We start from the raw sequence: 24,374 nt of genomic DNA, 5'->3' as shown, positions 1-24,374 counted from the left end.
AAATTCCTTCAAGGCACAAATTATTTATTCTTATTCATAAATAGGGGAAGCTGAGGTACCGCTGAACGCGGGGTAGCACCGAACACTGCGATTTTTGAACACTTGAAAGGACCCTAGCGGCATCCCCTACTAATTGAGGAGCTCGGAGCAAAAAAACGCTATTTTAATAGGGAAATGAATACGACTTAGAGTTTTTTTTTGCTCTGAGCGCCTCAATTTAGTTTTCAATTTTATTTTTTATAATGAAGAATATATCATTTTACCTGTAGGGGAATTCTGTAATTTTCGTGACATTGTCATGCGTGAGTTCGAAACCTGACAATGCCAAATCGAGCTTTTTTTGTCATATCATATGAGTTCGAAAATGCAATTCATTGATTTTTTAATGAAATTCCTTTACTTGATGAATTAATGAAAATACAGTACGTCTTGGTTGATTTGTTTAACAAAATTCATTGTCATTTGAATTGCCGGAAATCTCCAATATGTAACTTCTGACAACAGCACGTGAGCTGAAATGACAATGTCACGGCTACAGAATCGCATTTTCGAAAAAGCTCTCCTAAGATTCAAACCTAATTTGTCATATGGCATTGCCAGAACGTTACAGAATTCCCCTCCTGGAGGCTTGATTAAAAGCGTGCAAAATTTATGTGACTTTTTTCGATATATCATTTTTAATAAAAATTAAATATTATTGTAAAAATATTGCAAAAACATAAAACTGCACTCGGAAGGACCAAGTGGCAGTTGCTGCCATATGTATTTTATATGGGAGTTTCACGTTTTGCAGATGTATTTTTTTTATTATTAACGTGTAAAAGTGTTAAAAGAACAGTTTAAAAGTGTCATTGCAAATTATTGAGTAGAAAAATAATGAAAATTCAGTGAATTACTACTGTCGTAAAATGCTCGATGAAAAAGCATTCTTCTATGATTTTGATGAAGGTGAAAAGATCGAATGATCGAATAGTTAGAAATATTTAGATACAGTGACCAAGGAGATGAAATTTCTGATTCAGACACCAGAAAAGAATTGACTGAGGCTTCGAATATTAAAATATGAGTAAAAATATTAAAATATTTTTAAAATCGAAGCAATGGTAGCGGCTGCCACTTGGTCCCTCCGTTCTTACGTAAAACTTTTAGTTAGGTTTCTACGAAGTGTTAATTAAATATTAGACTTCATCAGAGGATAAGACCTATAGGAATTTATATGCACTACATGGTTGATTGTCCACTGAAGAAATAGTTTACACAGTTCAAGTATTTTAGAAATAAAAATTAGTGTTCAGGGTTACCCCATGTTCGGTGGTGCCCCAGTTTCCCCTATATTAATCTCTAGGAAGATATAGAAAGGTCTAGATTCTAGAATCTAAAACCTTTAGAACCATTCAATTGCATTCTTAAGATTAGAGCAGAGTCACTAATGAGAAGTAAAAAAATAAATTTACTCAGTAATGAAAATATTAAAAAATAAAGAGTTTTCATTTCAGCTTGAAACATATTATTTGATTTGAATTAGACCTATTTTTGTAAAGATGAGGGTCTTTTATTAATCGAAATTTAATATATTATACTGGTCATTTGTTTTCTCGAAAAAAACATATAATAGAAAATTTGATTTTTAATTTTTGCTAGTATTCAACTAACAAATTTGTTCCGTACTGTATAATCTCCTATTTACTGTCGGCAGCTGTAATACTACAATATCTGCGAGATTTTTGCCTTAGGGGACTCATTCCTATGTCGATTTCTCACCTTTTCATTGTGCTCAAATTATCCATTTAATTTCTCTTGTATCATTTTTTACAGAAAATAACTGTGGCTAAATTTCAAATTTGTGGGGTATTTTGATTAAGAAGAAACGCGTTTGTAAAAGAAAATCTCTTTCTCTGTATGCAATAATTAATATTTAAGTAAAAAAAAAGAGAAAACAAGATAATAGTGTCGATATTCCATTTGTTAGTATGATTTTACTCAAACTTTTTTTGAAAGTAAAATAAAGAAACAAAAATAAAAATACAGTGAGAAAAACTCATTTCAGATAAAAAGGAATAATCCTAAATTGTATAATATTAACCTATATATAATATTGATGTAATGTGTGATTATAATCTATCAATGTCCATTTTAAATTGCTACCAATGTGTCATACTAGAAAATCATTTAAGCTACTTATGCAATAACACACAATATTTTTCAAGCTGACTACCGAAAAAAAAAATGAAAATATTGTAGAGAAAATCGTAAAGACCGAAGTGAAACATGTTATCTTCCTTGAAAAAAATATTTTATCCATTCCATATTATTCATTTAAAATTTTTACCTTAAAATTGAGAGATAAAATGATATATTTACTAAATAAGAGAATTGTTAACAAAACATCATATAAATTACATATCGTACAATACAAAACACTTTATCGTTTAATTTAGCTGAAGAAGAGAATATTTTATTTAGGATATTTTGATTCTTTTGAAATCGAAGAGCTTTAGTGAAAATTATACAAAATATTAATAAAGGGATAATGAATCAGACATAAACTTCATACCACCTATTTTACATGAACTACCAACAAACATAAGAAATAATATAAAACTTCCTTTTTATTGTGAACGTACTGTAACACATGATTCATAAATTATGTACCTCAATTTCGTATTAATATTTACACAACAGACACAATATCAATCTTTACGTAATTAATTCTAAACTCATTTCTTTCGCAATTTTTATATCCACTGAAAATAATTCCTCTAAAAATAAAGATAAATGTCGCACTCACTTTTTTTAAGTTTGAGAAAATTTGTTTTAAAATTTCAATACGTAAATGCTATATAATAAAATTTTATTCTACATTTGATGATATTTTTTTAGTTTTATTAGTATTTCTCTCTTTATCTATTTTTTAAATCAATAATACCTATATCATAAATTTTTTTTCATAGTATTCCCATTACACGAATTAAATTTTTCAATAAACAATGTATCATACACCGATAAAGTATAATATTATAATGTTAGTTTGTTGCGATTTCTTAAAAAAATTATTTATTTCTTTAAAAGAAAAGTTACCAGAGCAACATTTATTAAGAAAAAGTGTTTACAATGAAAGTGAATTAACAAAAAAAAGAGAGTCTATAATATTAAATGAGAATGAAAAGTGAATTTTTGAAAGACTAGTGCCTGTTGAAACACGAAGGTTAAAATAAAATTAACTAAAAAAAATTATCATGAAAAAACTCTTCGGGAATTTATCAGTTTTATTCAAGAAAAGAAAAAAAAATTAATATATTTACTAATTGATATAGAAAAGAGGGAGGTACATTAATTCGAATATGAAAGTCGCATTGAAAATTGCAAACTTTCAGCTGTTGAGAGACAAAACTGTCCAAATTTGGCGCCTATTGCTATACATTTATCCATTCGGTAAGGATCAAAGAGATTATAAAAAAATAAAAGGTGTGAAAAACATTAGAATCGCAAAATTATTTAAATAATTGTACATAGAGAAGAAAAGACAGTCGATTGAAGCCATTGAACATTACTTTAAAGCATTTATTCATTCATATTGTGAAAATAAGAATCTACAATGTGGTTTTTGATCTTAAAGTAATAAACAATATAACATAAGAATATTAATTGAGGTAATTTTAGCATTGTAAGAGAAAGAAATAATATAATAAAGATGCATAATGTAACATTTCAGAGAAATAAGTAATATTTACCAATTAATTTGTTCAGTGTAAATTGTTAAAAGAATGATATTTACGAAAACATTTGCAACAATTATTAATTGAATTGTTGACTTACCTTCCCACCATTGAGAGCAAGGAACTCCATGAGGAGAAAAAAAACAAAGTGAACGAGAAAATGAAATAATTAATTGTTGACAAAGAAATATGACGATGAAAAATTAAAAAGAATTTTTCTTTTTGTTACTCAAAACGGATTTATTAAATAAGACCGTGTTTAATTTCTTATATGTTCTTCATTATATATTCCGAAGTCTATGAAAAATTATATTATTATGAAAGATATTAAATAAACGTTCAAGCATTAACATGATTTTCTTGATATACTTTCTATGGCGTCACTGGTGGTACCTTTAGAGTCAACTTTAATACACATCTATTAGGTGAAAATTTTGGGTTTAATAAAAAGAAAATCCCTGTGGTAGTGTGTTTTACTTTTTATTTAACGAGAAATGAGTTTTACATCTTTTGAGAGAAATAAATAGAAAAAGGACGAGAAAAAATGATCATGTGTTTAGTAAATTTGCACAAATTCCAATTTTATTAGGCAGCAATTTTATTGAGAGAAACTCCTTCTCCATCATCAAACCAGTTACCAATAGCGATCCACATGAGCTGTAAAAAACAAACAGGGGATAATAAAAAGTATTAAATTTATAAAAATCCTTATAAAATTCATCAACCATTTATCTTAACATGTTCATTTTTAATCTTGGGATATATCTACTTCAATAAAATAAGAGAAAATAGGAGGGAAGGTTGAAAGTGCTAGGAGTGCACATGATAAATGAAATAATGTTTTTGACTTTGATGTATGCTAAACTGTGCTAAAACAGCTATATTGTGATCAGGTAAATTCGGATTATGTTGGAATATTACCTTCTGAGTCAACAGATAGAGATAGAGGAAATTGCACAATAATCCAACTCTAACAAACTTCTTACCAAGAAAACTTGAAACAAGGGTAGTGATATTTAGAAGTCTAAGAGTATGTCATCTGAATAATAATAAAGTTCGTAAAAGAGTTTGCTGCGGAGGGTGTATAAATCAAAAGTAATAACACCAACCGAAGGGGCGAATGGGGTGCTTTGTCCACAAGTAGCGGCGCTTCACGGGCGACAAGTAAGAATCCCTGAGCAGCGATGGTGATCGGTTGAATGGATAGTAGGCTGGTCGGAGATCTCCCAGATCCCACCACCATGGATCCCTCGTGATTGATGAGAGTGGACTAGCTGGACTCGGGTTCATCAGGCGATCGAAAGTGCTTGGGCTGAGACCACCACGAGTGAAGATTGGCAGACCTGTGAAGTTACGAACCGATTATCATTAAACTGGTTTCTATAGCATCAAGTCTGTAGGGGAAATTGGGGCACCACCAAACACGGGGTACCACCAAACACTGCGATTTTTTAATCGGATATTCGACTTCAGAGGATAAGACCTATAGGAATTTATAGGCACTATAGGGATGCTTGTCCACTGACGGAATGGTCGAGGTAGTCCAAGTAGATTAGAAATAAAAATTAGTGTTTTGTGGTACCCCGTGTTTGGTGGTGCCCCAGTTTCCCCTATATAAGTTTTAAGTAATTTGTTTGATTTTTTCTTTATCTTTTTAAATAACCTTTGAACAGTTCAATCGTCATTAACTTTTTTATATAATATTGATTCAAAAAAAATTATAAATTGAGAATTGATATCAAGAAGCAAAGCACGACAGAAGTGATAATTTTGCAAGGATTTTAGAAATAGAAGAAAATGCCCATGCTTTGCACAGTCCCAAGCTTCGTAATGACTAAATTTTTCCTATTTTTCTGAATAGTAATCCCGCAATATACTTTAAAAACAGGACACTGTCCCCTAGTTTTTAAAATATGGGTGTGATGAGTCACATTTATTGAAAAACATAGGAAAAATTTAAATCATTATGAAGCTTGAGATCGTGCATGGGTACTTTCTCTAGTAATACGGGTTTCAGCCCTGAGACTTAGCCATATGGTTTAACTACTCTAATTTTTCAACAATCAAGATTTTTTGGAAAAATGTGACTGAGTATTGTATTATTAAGGCCAATATGACCTAATAAATTCTGAAAAAGTAATAAAATGAGTTGCTATTTAGGATTTTAAGATCGTCGGGAACTGAACTAAACCTCTAGTCTGAAGACCGCTTAAGTCAATTCGAGCGCGCTCGATGTTTTCCTCTGAAATTTACTTATTCTAATTTTAATAGGGGAAAGTACTCTCCGTTCTAACCGTTCTAACGTTCATGCCTTCGAATAATGTAAATTTCTTTTATTATTCCTTAGAAATTTACCTCCAGCACGATTTTCGGATTAAGAAAATTTCATGAAATCGGAAGAAAAGTGCAAAAGATTGAGACAGACGTACGCAAAACTTTTGAGAAAGAAAAAGAGTTTAAATTTTGATTTTCATTAAATTTTCTAAATTTAAAAGCTGTGTCGAGTCGACACAGCTTTTACGTGATGCTCTTTACAGCATCAAAGATTTACGTTGTTAACAGACCAAAATTTAATATGTTACCGACCATCCATATTTTAATGTCAAATTTTAATTTTTTGCTGTTCATACTTTTCTATGATTTTTGAATTAAAAGTTTCTTATTTCTAAAATATGATTTTTATTTTAAGAACAAATGTAAGGATCAAAATGTTAACTAAATAGATTTTCTGATTGCAACTAATTGCAACTAGTATTTTTTCTATATTTTTTTATAGTATTATAAAAGGTAATTTTGCGTATTCAGGAATACACATAGGGCAATTTAACTTATGGATTCTACACTTATGTCCATATTGAAGCAAATCACCTACGCTTGTGTAATAAAAACTCTTCAATATGAACATAAATATCTCTAGTGTGTAGAGGCCATTAGTTCTAATGTTACTCTGACTTTGGTCTATTGACTACTTCTACCCCTGTCTCTTACGACAGAGTACTTAAAAAATATTAAGTTAAGTACATCTCTTATTATCTGAAAGAAACAATGATTTTATATAGAATTTAGTTTAAGAAGAAATACTAATTTTATATTAGTCTAGTCAATGGCTAAGTAAGGTACTCAATGAGTCAAGTGGTAGAGCACTCACTCTATGATGCAAGTGTCCCGGGTTCGAATACCCTTTAGACTACCAGGATTTTCCTGGTGTTAAAAATATTCGAATTGAGAATCAAGTGAATTTCACTGTACTTGATTTTACGGAGTATGGGACTAACAACTCGCCATCCCTGTATAAGAAAAAATAATAATGGATGTTTCGAACTCCTCTTCCGGGAAGGCCTAAGTTCCTCTACAGAACGTTGCGCCACGATTATTATTATTATTATTATTTATAGTAAGTCTAGTGCGGATTTAGGATAATGGTCAGTAAGAACTTACCGTCAGAGTCATAGGCGATTTCAGAAGGACGTGGTGCCCAACGTCCGATTTTCACGGGTGTTGGCGATCTTCCTGTTGAATAGAGTGGCATACGCAAGTTGTCCAGCAAATTGTCCAATGGATCCACGGAACTGGCACGCAGACCACGGGGCACACTCAATTCCCTAAATGGGCTGCCCGCTCTCATCGGTGGGACACTTCCGGCGCGAAATGATGGCGGTGGTACGCTGGATGCGCGATTTCCTGGGACGAAATTATTCTTTGTCGTAGATTTTCATCTTTCTCAAAAGATTGTGATTTCATTTTAACATTCTCTTCACATTTCTTTTGATATTTAAATTACACCTTCATTCACTCTTTGTCCTATATTTATTTAAATGGCATTGTTCAAAAATTACCTACATTAGTCTTTCTCACGGTAATCAATCAAGTCAAATTGAGAATGAACTTTCAACTTATATGAAATATTTATCAATGCGAGATTATAAGTAAATTTTGAGTCAGGCAAATCCAATTTTTGCAAAAAGCCCAGTTCACATGTCTAGAATGTTTAAATGAAAAATTGATGTTGAGTTTTTTTTAAGCCAATAATAAATTAGTATAGCGACGGCTATGTTTGCTTGACCTTGAAATCCTGCCTTTCTATTGGCTACAAGATCTCTAATCAAAATTTCGCTTAAATATTAGAGCAATGTGAACTAGGCAAAAGAAGGGTGATGAAGTGAGATTTTAAAATTGGCAAAGGTAAAAGTGAAAGACCACGCTCTTACTGCTCTCACAGAACATAAAAGAAACAGCTCAAATTCAAAGGAACATAAACAAAACAACTAAACGACTCTTGAGGGGTTATTAGCAATAGGTGCGAAAAAAAAACGTTCAAAAACACAAAAATAGATGTATTCAAAAATGTTTTATTCAAAAACCACTTTTGTTAGTTTATATATAGGTTCTTTTTAATTATTTCTTTAACAATCTTCCTTTTCATCTCTCTTTCTCACACATTTTTTTTCTGGATATTTTTTCTGCACTTATTCATTGCGTTTATTTGGTGGTAATTTTTTTTAAAAGATATAAAATAAGGTATATTGCAATAGTATTTTTTAGGATCTTAAGTGACTTGTACATTCTGGTCATAGTCTTAAATGTTATTTAATCAATTTTAAATGCCAAGTAAATTCAATTTCGTTTGATGGTAAGTGAGTAATTTATCCATGTTCTTAATATTGCAGTGCAATAATTAATTACAATACATTTAAATATACCGTATTTTATAAATAGTTCTTCTTTTAGTATGAAGATTTTTCTCTGTACAATAAGATACTTATAGAGTTTGATCTTACATCTTATATGATGGTCTTCAATGATGTTCATTTGCCCGAAAAGCCGCGATTTTTTTTTAAATGATATTCATTATCAACAGTATCTTCTTTTGTCTGATGTTCAAAATATTATATTTTGTTGTATTACTGATGGTTATTTTAATATATATTTTTTTAAATTGAGACACTTTTTTTATTTACTAAAATTATGTTGCAATGTGACCAATTCTAAAGCACTCCTTTAATGGTTTTCTATTTAATTTAAGATGGTTTTCTCAAGTTGTTTATCAATATCCAATGAATGGCTTAAGTTGCTTTTTATGTTATAAGTGTGATCGGCATTTGATTTTCATTATTAAATCAATCTATTCCTTACCAGACGGCTTCGTTTCTGGTTCATATTCGAGTGGACCAAGAGCAAAACTAGGTTTGTCTTTTAAGTACAATCCATAGCGTGATGGGTATCTGTGGAAGATAAATAAATCAGCATGAAATGAAGATACACTTTGAAGAAATTAAAAAGAAAGAAACTAATGAAATTTAAAACAGAACAATTTTATTACCTCCTCTCGAGTTCAGCCATGCGATCGAGATGATCATTCCAAGCCTTCTCTGGATCGTAGTGTCTTGGTTCATAGCCTAAATCAAAACCGTTCTCAATTACAAAAATATTCTATTCTCGAGTGCCAAAGAATATTTTTTCGTGGACAATCATTAACAAAGTATAAACAAAATTTACTTTAACAAGACTTCAACAAAAATAAGTCAGAACTTTATAATTAGTATGTGATGGAGGAGATGTTACAGATGACTCATGTAGCCTGTACATCAAACATCACAATGTGTTGGCCAAAAAATACACAGATATTCAAAAAAAGACACATTTTTCCTCTGGTGTTTTTGACAAAAAGCAAAAGTTTTGTATTGTAAGATGGGCGAAAAACAGACTGACAAAAAAAGCAAAAGCTTACCTCAAAAACAAATTGATGTTTTATTTCAAAAAAAAAAATCAAAAAATAAACAACACCAAAGCTGATAGCGTAACTGAATTCACTTTTAACTATTTTTAAATTGTTTTTTTTATACTTTATTTCGGATTTACATTGAAATAAACAGCTGTTGTTATACAAGAGATGGTACATTTCTTAATGTGAAAATTAAGATAGAGTAATTACTGAACGTAACTGACACTTTGCACGAGTGCCACAGAAAGTGCAAAAGAAATGAGAAATTACGTTAAAATTATACAACTGCAATGCGCATACTCTGTTCACTTGACCCCATTTAATTGACTTAAAATAAGAAAATAAGAAGAAGCTTTTAACCCTCAAAACTGTATGTTGCAAAAATATAACGTCTTTAGCTCGTCAATTGGAAAAAAATGCCATTTTATGTTTTGTTTAAACTTCTCCCGCCAAAAGCTTTTAGAAATAAAAATAGAGTAATTTTCTAAATTGCCGAGATTACTATAGCGACTTTCTACTAATATAGCCCAACTTTACTGCACATCTTGCTATTTTAATTAATACGAAATATATTCAACATTCACAACATACAATTTACTTTAATTCCTCGTTTAATTTTATATATATTTTTTAAGTATAACAATAATTCTTGTTAGAATTTCTGAATTCACCAAGATAATTGTTTAAAATTTGGCAATAAAATCTAATATTCTATTAAGAATTTTTAATAACCAATAAAAATTGAATTTTTTAATCATAATTCTTGATAAATTTCTTTGCAGTGCAGTTGTGCTATAACTTGCGCGCATTGCTATTGTTCAAATGATGTATTTAATTAAAAAGAGATCTACTATATCCCCAGGAATAGTGTGAATTCTAAGACGAGAAAAGAGTGGTAAGCAAAAATTATATACTATGCAATACAGAGTTAATCAAACGAGTTATTCATTAAAATGAGAGCGGCTTTTTGAGTGATAAGTCGCAGCCAAGCAATCTCGTGGCCTATTTAGAAGATTGGCGTTCATTTGGATGACATTTTATTCTGAAATATTTAGACAAAAATCATTTATTACCACCTGAAGGCTCATCTACTACAATGATTTCGAACGAGGGATTCTTTTCTGATTGGTTTTTTTTTGTCTACAGCTGGATCTGTGATGTGGGATCTTTTTGCCTTTGGATTTTAGAATTTTGCAGGGGAGTGTATGAAAATTGATACACTGGTTTTAAGAAGCCAATACCAAGCCATACATATAGATAGGTACAATTAGGTGCAAAATATTTGATATTAGGACACATAAAAAGAATTCCTCTCTAAAGCTATTTCTTCCTCAGATGGAAAAACTAAAAAAAAAAATAGCAATGAAATGGACGAGGAATGTGAAGAAAATTTATGAAAATGATAGCTGGTAAATTCTTCGGTAGAAAAAAGCGTCAATTGCAGAGAAAGATTTGTGAAAGAGTGTGAAAGAGATAACCTTGGGTACGAACTAAAAATAAGCTCAGAGGAATTTACACGAAAATGAATCTCTTCTGCGTTTGTGCTACATAAACTTACTTGGTCTGTAGTTGCTCTGATAGATGGGCCTTGGGGAGTATCCATAGGTCTCACGATGAACCGGAAGGTACCGATATCCAGGAACAGTGATACGTTCTGCTGGGGCCGCAGGATCATCGTAGATACTCCTGTAGTGGGGAAGATCTCCGCCAAAGCTCAAGGGTCTGTAGGCGCGGGTGCGTGGAGACTCCTGAGCACGGATATCCTCGGATCCTAAATAAAATTCAAACATCCTAATATTATCCAGCTGCCCTTCAACACATTCCCAATGAATTTTTTTGTGCACCTTTTAAGGATCGAATATATGACTGCCAGAACTTTGCCTTCTTGCTGGCCGTCTCATTCCGCCCAATCATTTCTAAGTGGTTTTTGAACATTTTTGCGGCTTTGTGCTATGTGTCTCGTTCGCTGGATGATCACGAGGTGAAAAAAAAAAGAGAAAAAATTCGAGGGAAAAATAAGTTAAAATGTTTATACAAATCTGTCTCAAGCAATCACTAAGAGATTTGAAAATTTTTCTCGAGGAGGAAAACACTAACGATAGCGCTACAGATTTAGCTTATTCGCAATTTTCTACACCATTTCCCCCAAACCATTCATAGATGTACCAGCATTTGTGGCAAATATCATGTATTTTAACAAAATTTATTTTTAGTTGCTCAAAATAGAACCACCACATCTTCGGATTGCCTTCACCAGATCATCTCGTGAAACTTCGCAATGGCATCATATCTGAATTATTTGCAATTCAAACCGATAAAATTCATTTTCGTTCCACCTTTTCCTGCGAAAATGCTACTCAATGATGGCTTTAGTGGATGAGTTTTTTCTCTTTCACTGAAATTATTTAGAACGTGCAAAAATAGATGAATCAGAAATAACCACCCCTCATAAACACTTCAAATGTTTTCCAGACATCACTTGAAACTCTCGAGATTATTCAAGTTTGCGAAATTTTGCAGAATTTCCCAGATAAAACCAAAGTTCAATCATTTATTGTTAAACTTTTTAAAAACTTTTTCACTTTTCCCAAAAAAAAAAATATCGAAAAAGAAATCCTTTTTTTCTTACTTATATAAGATGGAGTTTATAACTGGTCTGGTCGAAAGTTTTTTCGGGACTACGGTCATTCTAAACTCAAAATGCCTAAATTGATCACTACAGAGACCGATCTATTTTTAATTATAACGTAATTTTAACACACGACTCGCCAAGTTTGTGTTTGTTGCCCGAAACTTGTGAAAATGCTGATTTGTGGTAAGATCCCACTGGGATGGTTTGTCTGTATAGAAAATTCAGTGGGAATTTGCAATTATATTTGCACTACTAGAACAAAAGCGAAGGCACTCTGCGTTATGCTCTATTTCTTATTAATTGATAGAAAAATATATATGTATATTTTCATTTTTTTGTAAACTTTTAAACAAACCTGACTTTTATAATAAAAAATATTACCAGGATTTAAGCTTTAATTTGAACTTTACCCAGAAAATGACGAAAATTCTTTCATATTCAAATATGATTCCTTGTAGATAAGCAACATTTGCTGAAATTACTTTTGACTAAGATTTTAAAACAAATGAATTATGTTACTAATGCTATATCGCAAATGGGCGCTTCAACATCAACTTGTATGTGACCTTTTGCTTTTTTCACAAAAAATATATAATAAAATCAACAAATAGGACATGGCATAGTTCACAATTGCTATGCCATTAAGCTGCAATAGTTCAACCAGTAAGTGGACTATATTTCTAAATGAACCAGAATATTTCGGGCCTTCTGGATCCCGTTTCAACGCTGAATATTTACACTGAGTAATTACAAAATTAGTAATATTATTATAAAATCATTTGTCAAAAATAAGAAAAGTTTGTATACCAATAGACAAAAAATATTTTCTCTTTTATATTTTTTTAATTGAAGTTTCAGATGTTAACTCTTTCCAGACCATAGTATACGGATAAAGACAATTTCATGATTTCACGTTCAGGACTTCATCGAGCTTCAACAAAAATATATCGTAGATTTGGACAATCTTATAGTTTGTAATCGTACGCAATAATATTATAAAATTATCGATACTAAATATTCCAAACAAATGTTTCTCATAGAAGGGATACGAAGAGTCCCAAAATATCTGAAAGAGTTAAAACTGAATGAATCTCTCTCCTGGGATATCTCAGATATTTTTTTTAAAGAATCTTGACATTAGAAGAAGTCTCGAAAAGAATTTAAATTGAAATTTAAATTGAAAGAATTGAAAATGTGGCTTTTGCCTTGAACAGAGTAGCGCCTCTAATATTTTCCAAATTCCTATCAGTTACATAAATTTTCCTTCTAACTTAAGACCTTGAAAAACCAGATATGATAGGATGCCTTTAAAACTGGCAGTCTGTGTCTGGGGTATCCAATCATTTTTTGCACGAGTTAATCTTTTGGCTCATTGAACACTGACCACGAAGCTATAAAACCATCCTCATAAATTAGTGAAATTTAGAGTAACTGCGAAATGCATGTGCATGTCATATTTTCCTAATAAAATTTATGGTTTTATCATCAAACTTTGCATAACGCATATAGCCAAATTTTCTTAGAGAAAACTCATTCATGATTTGTCCTCGAAAATTGCAGGCAAGTCACTTTAAATTCCTAGGATCCTGGCGCATGCGAATCTCTAGTGGGTGTATAGCTGATTCCGAAAATGACGTTGATCACGTCCATTGTGGTCTTTTCACACGAATCGAAAAAGAAATTTTCGGCACATTCAGCTTTAAAAAAATCTATTGGCGCTTCGCCCAGGCTGAGTGGGCGATTTGGGATAGAATTACACAATTCTGCGTCTACTGAATAAATTTAGTCTTTTTTCTGGCAATTATTTCACTTTCAACGAACAGTTATTGCTAAAATACAGAATTAAAACATGTAACACTAGAAGCTACTGAATTTTCAAGGGAATATTTAGATTTTACGCTAAGATCTCTCCCATTCCATTAGTCACTTTTAATCCAACATTGAGCCTTGACCTTGCTACAAAATTAAATAATTTGGAATAGAACGTAAAATGAACATGAAAAGCAAAGTCATGAAAAACACACTCATTGCCGTGGGTTTTCACAGATGGAAAATTTCACACTTCTATTCATAGGAATTTCCAATAAAATTTTCCAATCTTACTCATTTATACAAAAAAAAATAAAGATAAAAAATTATCAGATTTGTCTTAAACACCAAGGATCACTTTTCACTTTAAAGAATTTAAATTCACTAGATTTTTTTGAGAAATATTATTTAAAAATAATCTATTATTAGAGAAAACAACAAATAGAAAAATTTGAAAAAATAATTACTTAATTTGATTCAGGAGAGCTTTAGAATAGTACGTTGTTATCCGTTGAACTATGGCAAACTACTAACGCTACTTGAAATCACAGAATGTACTGCCAGGTCCGAAGTCTTTAGAAAAGTGTCTGGTAGTGAGTAGAAGGAGATCATATATGTATTTTACATAATGTACATATCTATCTCGAGAAGATATATAGTCAATGATGACGACAAGAAGCTTGTGATGCCCAATGTTTTAATGTTCTCATCCAACACAAAATTGTTATTTTTTTAAGAACGCACGCTTTTCCTCCCATCTCATTCATTTATCCATTTATTATTGTATAAATCACATCAGATGGAAAAGGAAGAAAATGACCAAATCCACAAATATCCACAAACACACCCCACGCGAAAGATCCGGGTTTTCACCAACTACCAGCGTCATCGAATTGCGATTTAGCCAGTTGACCGCTGAATGAAAGATTTTCTCTGGTAATTTTAGGTCAATGCTTTGGGGTCATTTGGACGCGCGGAAAAGTCATGGTATGGAAAAAATGTCGATCACTATTTGTCACATACGCATTTGAAAAACTTCAATTATTTGACCAGATGACAAGAGAGTTAGTTAGAGAAGATCAAGAGGCGAGGGACTACCTGTTAGCAATTTGGCAGAAGGCATGATCCTGCATTTCATCTTTCTCACATGCCATCATCCACCTCTGATGAGACATAAATGGTTGCCAGAGAATTTATATATTGAGATTTTGAGCACAGCATCGACAAACTTGTAAGCTCTATCTCAATTTTCATACAATATTACTCTGTTACCTTTCCTTGTCTTTCTCCACCTTTAGAAACAATTGAGGTGGACGGTGTCCAATTTGGTATCCCGCCAAGTTGAGAAATAATCTACCGTGTCCTTTCAGTGCTGCTTCACTGTCAAACAAACATACAATACCTTTTTGTTACACCAAATTTAGCACAAATCAATTTACGTGATTGCGGCTTAAACTGCCCTGAAATAGAATTCACACGGTATATCAACAAACAAATAAATTGGTATTACATTCTGAGCTTGTGATACCTGAGATTCCATCCCGGACCCTAATGTTATAAAATTTAACAGACAATTCCTTACAATATTTTTTCTGCCAATTTAGAATAAAATTCAATTAATATTGTTTTCTTAAAGAAATATAATTTAAAAAAAAAATAGGGGAAAGCGGGCTACCCTCGGACGACTCAAGCTTCGGACAATTCAATTTTTTCTCTATGTTCCTTATAGATTTCACCCATAGCTCTTTTCTGAAAATTTGAGGAATTGAACTAGCTATTAAAATATAGTATTATAATGGGCCAAATTCAATTATAACACATTGAAAAAAATATTTGTGCGAAGCATAAATCGTCCGAAGGTAGCGCGCTTTCCCCTACTTTGATTTCACTGATAAGAATTTGAATGAATGTAGAGAATGAATATGTGTCTACTTTAAAAGGGGTTTTACTCAATATTCCTTCTAATGTCCTTCTTAACATTGTTAGACATTTTCGTAAAAATGAAGCATTTTTACGAGATTTACGTGAACATAATGTACAAGAAATTTAATTCAAAATAATCAGTTTGACAAAAATTTATCGTAAAATATGTAGAGGTCTTAACAAAAACTATAATATTTCTTCTGTCTTATTAATATTATTCTAGTCTTATTAAAGAGAAAATTCGCATCGTTTGAAGGTTCACTCTGTGCGAACCATGCCTACATTCCCCTATGTTCATAAGAGGTTTTCTTATGGCCTCTACACACTAGAGATATTTATGTCCATATTGAAGCAAATTCCCTACGCTCGTGTAGGTAAAGATCTTTAATATGGACATAAATGTCTCCAGTGTGTGTAGAGGCAATTAGAAGCCATAAGTCATTAGCTAATTTAACATCGATTTTCCTATGTTATTTTACAGAACATTTTTATTAACTTTAGACAACATATGTGAAGTTTGATGAAGATTCTGTTTTGAGAATTTCAATTGATTAAATTTTTAGTTTTCATAAAACACTCTACAAAAATATTCTACAAAAACATTCTACTTAACTTCTCGAAACAGTTTTTGCACAATAAGGGATAATTCTGGTAAAAAAATGACGGTTCTCTACTGAGAATTTAAATCATTATTCATGCAAATGTAAAGAAAATGTTTTGATATAAAAATGTGAAACATTTATTTGTAGATTAATATGATATCCCAAAATATTAATAAAAAATTAAGGTAATGCTAAAGTTTTCTATTTTTTAATTACACATTTAAAATAAACTTGGTGCATTTATATTTAGTTTAGGCACTAACTTTCTAAAGTTGTTGTAGCATACAGCTGTGAGTTCCATAGAGTAACAGTCTATGGTCGAAACTTTTTCAATTTCACGTGATGTTCACGAAGGACATCAAATGGAAGTGCAATTGACACGGTTAGTAAATGGTTTGTGGGTGTCATGAGATGGGTGAATTTTCCACATTCTCACAACCCTTGAGTCACCCCCGAAGCACCCCTAAATGCCCTAAAGAGTCTATTGCGTGTTCTAAAATATTTTACGGCCACAATTGATGCCATTGTATACTGCTCAATTTGATGTTCCACATTGACTTTTCTTCGTCCATATCGATGATACAAATCACTGTCGATCACACTGGAACACTATGCCGTGGTTTTTTTCTCATCGTCGACCCCTCAATAGCCTCTCTGAACGTGTTCCATTAGATGAAGTTCACGTGGCGCTTTTTAATAAGCACCAACCACCCCCTTCTTTAGCCGACCGTAATGTGGCTCAATATTATATCACACCGATGGTGACTTTTAATACCACGACAATGGCCTCTTCTTTTACCCACGGAAATTAATTATGTGCCTTCTTTATGACATCATTATGCATTTTTCCTAGCTATACAATACTACATACTTCTTCATACTTTGGAGCAAATTAAATTTTTAAGGCGGTACTAAATGATGATGTAAAAGTATCAAAGTTGGGCGGTACTTGGGGTTCCATGAGCAAAAGCTCCAGCAGCCAATCGTGAGATGATTTTGCTGTAGAAAACATATATGCCATTTGGTTCCCTTTTCACACATTCTCCATGCGAAACATTAACATTGAGATATATCGCTTATCATTTGCATATTTATACAACTCATTCAGCCCTCTTCCTGAAAGAGAATCCCACTCCTCCAGAGGGTAATAACAAAATCCCAGCTAACTACAATATATCCCAATGCATACAATTATTGCCATCAATCACTCTGTCGTCTGCTTAAACCAATTTTTATTACATTTTGCCGAAATTATTCTCGGAAACGGACGCCGCACCTTCAGACTCTGTCTCATCGTTCTCCACAGGATTTCACCCCGAAAAACAGAACGATTTGCTACAAAACTGCATGAGACGCGTGGATTAACACCCTCAATCTCACCCCCTCATTTGTGTTTAAGATTACTTCATAATGGTATTGGGTTGTCATTTATTAAGCAATTTCATTAGATTGATTCCTTTCTTATGAAGAGTCAAAATTGCCTCTAGTTCAATCCTCACGAGAGACTTCATATGTGATTAAAATGTAGAGTTGTTCATTAAACAGATGAAAGTTTTGACATGTTATTGGTCCAAACAATCTTGAAAAAATTACAACTCAGGGAAGGAATCATTTCTTGGTATATAAACCAAATTTTTAAAAATAATAAATCTACATCACGCCTATACATGATTTTCCCTACCACATTTGATTTAAGAATTTTGTAAATATCTCATTGATAAAACTGTTGTTTTTATAAATTGTCCCAATTAAATTGTGTACGTGATGAAGAGGACATTGATCCTCCACGTCGTAAACAGTAAAACTGTGCATATGTTCAGTTTTTTCCGTTCAAGTCCTGCTTACATGAATCGAAATATTAAGTCACAATTCTTCGAACAATCCTTTCAATTCTGATTTAAAGGCTGATTAAAGTTCTTCTCAAAATTTTCAATATTTAAAGATTTTTTTTTCTATATTTTAAACTTAAGGAAAGATAAAGTTCTGAATCTTATAGAAATTATAAAATTTCTGAGTTATAGGTAAGACGATCAATCCTTAGGGCCTAAAGACTAAGCTTCATCCTAGTGAATATTTAGATAGTAAAATTTGACAGTAAAGATTTATCCTAAAATCTCATACACTAAGGGCTTGACCGTCGAATAAAATTCCTTTGCATCAATTTTCTTTACCTTATCTTTACTGCTAATTTTAAATGCCTAAATATTTTCTAGGATCAGCCTGAGTCTATTTAGGCCCCTTTACTGAACAAATACCTAGAAAATTTATTTTTATACTATAGTTAGATCAAGATTTTTATCTTACAAAGATGAGTAAAATAATAAAGATGATCGAGAATTTCACTTTACAATGTTTTTTTTATATGAAAAGAAGCAATTAAAAGAATATTTAAGTAAAATTATTATTTTTTTTTATTTCGCAAGAAATTAGTATTTTACGAATGACACTTATTTTGTTTCAGTTGAAGATCTACACTTTGCAACATGCAAGAATAAAAAATCCTTATACGCATATATAATAATAATTTATAGCTAATGCTTAAACCTATTTACAAACATTGTTGACTTTAGGAATAAATAAATATTCAAATTACTTTATTAATTACAGAAATCAATAAATCTTACAAAAATCCTATTTTAACGTAACCGTGTAATTCGATCTTTACGCAGTTCAACTCTGTGTCTTTAACTCAACACACACTGGGTAGTAAATCAAGGGTAGGTTCTACAGTCAATTGCTCTGAAAATTGAACATCCTATAATTGAGGGTGAAAGACAATTTCCACTGAATTTTCTTCGGTAGAGGACCCACTCTCTTAACTGTATTTTCTTAAGGCTCACCTTTATTTTTCCCAATGTCAGCGGGATACCTTTCATCGGTCAGAGTAGAGTCTCTCCAGGTCCCTTTATGTAGAAAAGTAAAATTATTTGGGAGCGTTTTGGGGTCGGCTTTTGTCAAGAATCCAAACACTGAGCACACTTTGGGATCGTCACCGCATTTATTTGAGGTCTTTTGGGTGTCTCGCGCAAAAATGCAAGTCAGTTCCACCTCATATTCCATCCCACACCTTTGTATGCCAGACCTAATTGATACAAATTATCTGGTGCATTCATCAGTATTCATAGCGCACTTAAATGGCCCAAAAGTAACTCTCTGTGAATATCACCACCCTCGCCCTTATGGAACATTTTCATTTCGTGCGAGTGTTCTTTTGGGTGAGAACATCAAATTCGTATATAATATTGTTTACAGTTGGGGTGTTCCACCCTCGTTAACATCAAATTCAATATGTTTTTTCTTCTCCTCCACTCTCGCATATTGCCCTTGTTTGATGATCCTTTTGCACAAACACATCAACTGGAAGGGATACTTTAGCTGAGGCGGGGGTGTGTGGTGAAGGATATAAAAAGTCAATGTACAAGTCATTTAACTGTCGACCAGAGATTTTCGATGGATTCATCAATTTCAATCACACGGTCATGGGCAGGAGGAAAAATCCCTGAGACAATTGAATGATTTGCTTTCTCGCCTTTTAACAGCTTTATTGTTTCTTCGCTCATTGTGTCTTCCTCATCTCCTTGAGGACAATCAATCTCCCCGTGACGTCACTTGATAGCCAAGCCACCCATCTTGAACCCCAACCCCAAACCCTGTCACCGGATATGGAGGCAGAGGAAGCGGACATGAGCCAATCTCCTCTCTCAGACCCATCTCTCAATTGTTCCATGACGGTGGAGAAGATCTGGCTCACAAAGTCTGCCTCTTGGCACAAAGAAGATGCGAAAACGAGGGTGTAATAGATGTTGTTCTTGGGCGAATACGATTTGGAGAGACGCGCAAGACATGTCAATGAAGTAAAAATAAACTATGTGATAATCGAGGTTTTCTCTCCTCTTCATCCCAACATCATGTTTTGGCCAATGACACATAAGAAAGTATTCTGAGATATAAATTTTTTTTCTCATCTTGAGTGATGGCATAGAGGACGAAAAATTAATTTTTCCTCGACTTGAAAAAATACTGAGTGGAAACATCGGGGAACAGACTGCGTCAGTTGAATCAACAAGGATCGTGAGAAAAAATTATCACATTTATTTTGTGACAAATTTAATTAACCCTCTAACAGTGTTTTCTTTAATACGCGAAAAAAAGTTGTAAGAAAGTGTTTTCTAGGATAATTATGATCCAATAAAGTCGAAAAAAATCATCCATTCTTCAGTATCTTTTTAGTTTAGGCGCTAGGTTTTTGCTTCAAAAATTCACATTTTTACTTTTTTCAATTTTTTTTAAATAAAATAGGGTCGGAGGAACGTCTATTCGACAGGGAACCCCTATTGACACTTTTGTCAAAATGTTGAAAATTATTTAATGTATCTAGTACAATATAAGTAATATAACGTTTTTTCTGTAATATACCTTTTACTATAAACAGAGATCTTCAAATTTCATATCCCGAATGGTACAGAGTAGGGTGTCAATAGGTGCTGACACGAGTTCTTAAAGTGTCAATAGACGTTCCTTTCACCCTATACAAAGTAGAACGACATATATTTCAGTAAAAAAATGAATTTATTTTAGTCAGATAACTTTAAATCGGTATTTTTATGGAAATTGGAAATGAGTTTTTTTGCACAAATATTTTTTGTTGCTTTTTCTCTGACCGATTACACGAAACTGGGGATAGCAACTTAACGAAGAGTCAAAATGAGTTCAAACATTCAAGAGATGTTTGTAAGACTATTACCGAGGACACTATAGCACTTTTAAATAAATAAAACCTTTATTGTCGCTGTAAATGTGATTTTTGTGAAGACCGTCTTGAGACGGTGTTACCTGATAGAGGGTTAAAATTAAAGATTAAATGCAATGTTGGAATTATAGTAGGGGAAAGTGCTCATGTTTTGCACGATCCCAAGCTTCATATTGACTTTTTGTTTCCTATGTTTCTGAATAAATATGACTTCTTTATTCTTGCACTTTTCCTTACACAGAGAAAAATTTAGAAGGTTATTGTCCACAAATCGTGTCTTTAGATTTTACTGTCTCAAAAGATTGTAGAAAATATCATCCTCCATAGATATTTTCCTTTAGAATCTACAATCTTTAATTTTCAGAATTTACTATCCTATGAATATTAGATTCTAAAGTAGCCGTATGGTAAGTTCTACTATCCCCCCCCCTTAAATTAATCCTCAAGCCTCTCCTAGATTCTAATATATAAATAGTAGATTTCACTAGGCAAATAGTAAATTTTACTAGTCGTAGATATAAAATTATAACTTGAAGACAGTAGAATTCAACGGAGAATAGTAATTTGGATTAAGATGGAAAAGCCAGTAAAATTTACTATACTGCTGCAACAATTTCCGATATTCTTTGTATAGACTATAGGAATACGTGGCACAATCGGAAGACGTTCGATCGTCATCATAAAAATTCACAGGATGGTATTTAAAGCCATTAAGTTTAAATCTGTCTTTGATCCGTTGGCATTATATTTTGAAATATTTGTTCTTATTAAACAATTTATTTTATTTAAAGTAGCAGTAAATTGGGTCAGAAAGAGAGGTTATATGAATATTAACCTATAAATTTATGTATTGAGAACTTTCTATATATTTCTACCAAACGTTTCTTTAGATCTTTCAGTACCTATGTTAAAAAGGTATACAATCAGAATTTATAAGGTTTCTTCAATGGTTAGATTGGTCAATGTGTCTAGTGCCTCGTATACACACTGAATTTGTCAGATATTAATTTCACACACGCTAGGGTCGAAGGAAATCACGTCAAAATTTTTAAATTTATTTAATTTGTCTAATAAAATGTAAGCATATGAGTTTACTGTATTGTATAAAATCTGTAATAGTATACATAAAAAAATGTACGATTCAAAAAAAATGAAATTGATCGAAATTAATAAACGTACAACTCCCAATATAGTGTAATATTAAAAAAAATAATAAAAATGCTAAACATTTCGACCAAAAAAATTTTACAATTTTATAGATTATTATCTTTTTAGTATACCAGCCTATAATTCTCTAATAAAACATAAGTAAATATGTATCGAAAATCAATATTTCAACCTAAGCATTAAGTTATCATCAGGAAATTTTTTGCACAGCATTTACAAGCTTACGACTATTAATATCTCAACCATCAACATTTGTATCTACGCTTGTTCAACATTTCCACATTGTTGAACCCCTTTTTGGGAATTTTCTTCTATTGGCGCTGATTCAACGGAATGACGAAAGTTTTTTAATAAACAAATGGACTATGGTACAATTGACGTAATTTTATTGCAGACAAATTACGACATATTGCAAAAATGTTCATTCCCCCGTCTTCTCACTTCCGTTTTCAGAGACAGAAGCAAATATCCCAAAAAGTTCTTTAGAGCAGAAAATTTAATTTGCTCGAAAAGATATGCTGCATTCATTGCCATTCAGCATCCCAGCACCACTAACTGTGAGTAAAGGGCACAATCGGTACTTTGGTTTCTTTTGGGATAGTCCAGGTCAGGAGAATGGGGAGAGAAAAAACATTTATTTGCCCCTGAAAACGGAAAAAATGCAGAGAGAACTGCAAAATTAGGGTATTAGGGTGGGAGAATAGAGGGAGATAATCGTTGGAAAAGACTTTAAACTACCATTGAAAATAAATTGTGAAACCAATTTAAAATTGCAAAATGTATTTGGGATATTTGTTGGGAGTCAATATAAAACCATTTTCCTTTCCGCTACTTAATGATCCGAATGAAAATCGAAGGGGCGTCAGCTCTGATTTTTCACGCAGCATTCATTCACAATTTTCCCCCTTGCGGTGTGTGTAAAATTTTCAAGAGACACTCACCAATTTATCTCTTCCTCAATCTTATCTTACTCTGGCTCCGGCCATTTACTCATCGACCAATATTTTCTCAAATAATTGCAGTGACAATCTCTGGTCATAATTCATAACTCTGGTAAATTCTACACGCACAATATTGATACATATTTGAGGCGATGCGGCATGACCTTTATCTGGTGGTCCATTTTGGGCCGAGGTCATTTGAGTGGAAAGTATAGATAAAATGTAGAATATTTCGTACACAGTGTGCACATCATCAATTTATGATTGCTATTCAGTGGATCAGTGTAGATTCACGCGGAAAGGTAGCCCGTTTCTACTGATAGCCACTTAAATTGGAAAAGCAGCAGAGAGAGAGAGGGTGTCTTCGAAAGAAAGATAATAGAGCCTAAAGTTTTTTTCTCTTTCCACATTTTTCGGCACATAAGAAAATTGATAAGTGACCAGGCAACTTCATCATGTATTTTATTGCCACCATTGGCTTTAGTAAATCGGTAGAAGAGCAATATTTTAACTCACAAATTTATAGGAAATAGTGGTTTTTTAATTCTTAAAAAAGAACAAAGCATTCCCGAGATCTAGAGGTGTAATTATAGAAACTTTACTGTTCTATATATCAAAACACACTTTAAAATTGAAAATCTGACAAATATTTTTTTGGTATTGTAATTGAAAGGAGATTGTAAAGTCTTGCTCATACGGATGAAATAGTACGCTATAAATTAATTCGGAAGAGAGACGAATCGGTATTTTAATAAAATAATTAGGCTATAATACTTTAGTTAAGCACAAATTAAAATGATTTTGTATTTCCATTTTTTTGTATTGCAATTTTTTCTGAGTGAATTTTCGGTCTAGTGGATTGGAGCAGATAACAAACGAAAAAATAGACGTTTCTTTAATTCTTTACGACGCGACGTTTCGAATATGGATGTCCTATTCATCAAATTTCGAATTTGGAGAAAAAATCACGCACAACCGGGAAGACTTGCTGTTGCACTGCCCTTGGACTTGATCACACTTTTCCTTTGAGTTGACCATTCAGCGGACTCACACAGAAAATTTCTGTCAGAGGACATCCATCCTAGAAACGTCGGGAAGAATTAAAAAGAAAA

At 32.3% G+C, this 24,374-nt stretch overlaps 1 protein-coding gene across 4 annotated transcripts; it reads right to left on the bottom strand.

The window, feature by feature from the left end:
• Positions 1-4,175: 4,175 nt before the first annotated feature.
• LOC129802017 (uncharacterized) lies at positions 4,176-14,478 on the bottom strand. Of its 4 annotated transcripts, none has more exons than XM_055847562.1 (9): positions 14,347-14,478; positions 11,283-11,404; positions 10,997-11,209; positions 9,037-9,112; positions 8,850-8,938; positions 7,155-7,397; positions 4,826-5,059; positions 4,703-4,755; positions 4,176-4,373 (listed from the first exon to the last, which is right to left on the bottom strand). In XM_055847562.1, the coding sequence occupies exons 2-8, from the start codon at positions 11,371-11,373 to the stop codon at positions 4,733-4,735; spliced, it is 969 nt and encodes a 322-aa protein (XP_055703537.1). In that variant the 5' UTR covers positions 11,374-11,404; positions 14,347-14,478; the 3' UTR covers positions 4,176-4,373; positions 4,703-4,732. The 4 variants fall into 4 exon arrangements, with proteins under 4 accessions (XP_055703537.1, XP_055703528.1, XP_055703553.1 ...); XM_055847553.1 differs by lacking the exon at positions 14,347-14,478 and adding an exon at positions 12,068-12,152; XM_055847578.1 differs by lacking the exon at positions 4,703-4,755.
• Between the last annotated feature and the right edge of the window lie 9,896 nt (positions 14,479-24,374).

This window comes from Phlebotomus papatasi, chromosome 1 (assembly GCF_024763615.1).
Source record: "Phlebotomus papatasi isolate M1 chromosome 1, Ppap_2.1, whole genome shotgun sequence".
NCBI lineage: Eukaryota > Metazoa > Arthropoda > Insecta > Diptera > Psychodidae > Phlebotomus > Phlebotomus papatasi.
The sequence above is the reverse complement of the archived record's forward strand: the minus strand, read 5'-3'. Positions and strand labels throughout refer to the sequence as shown.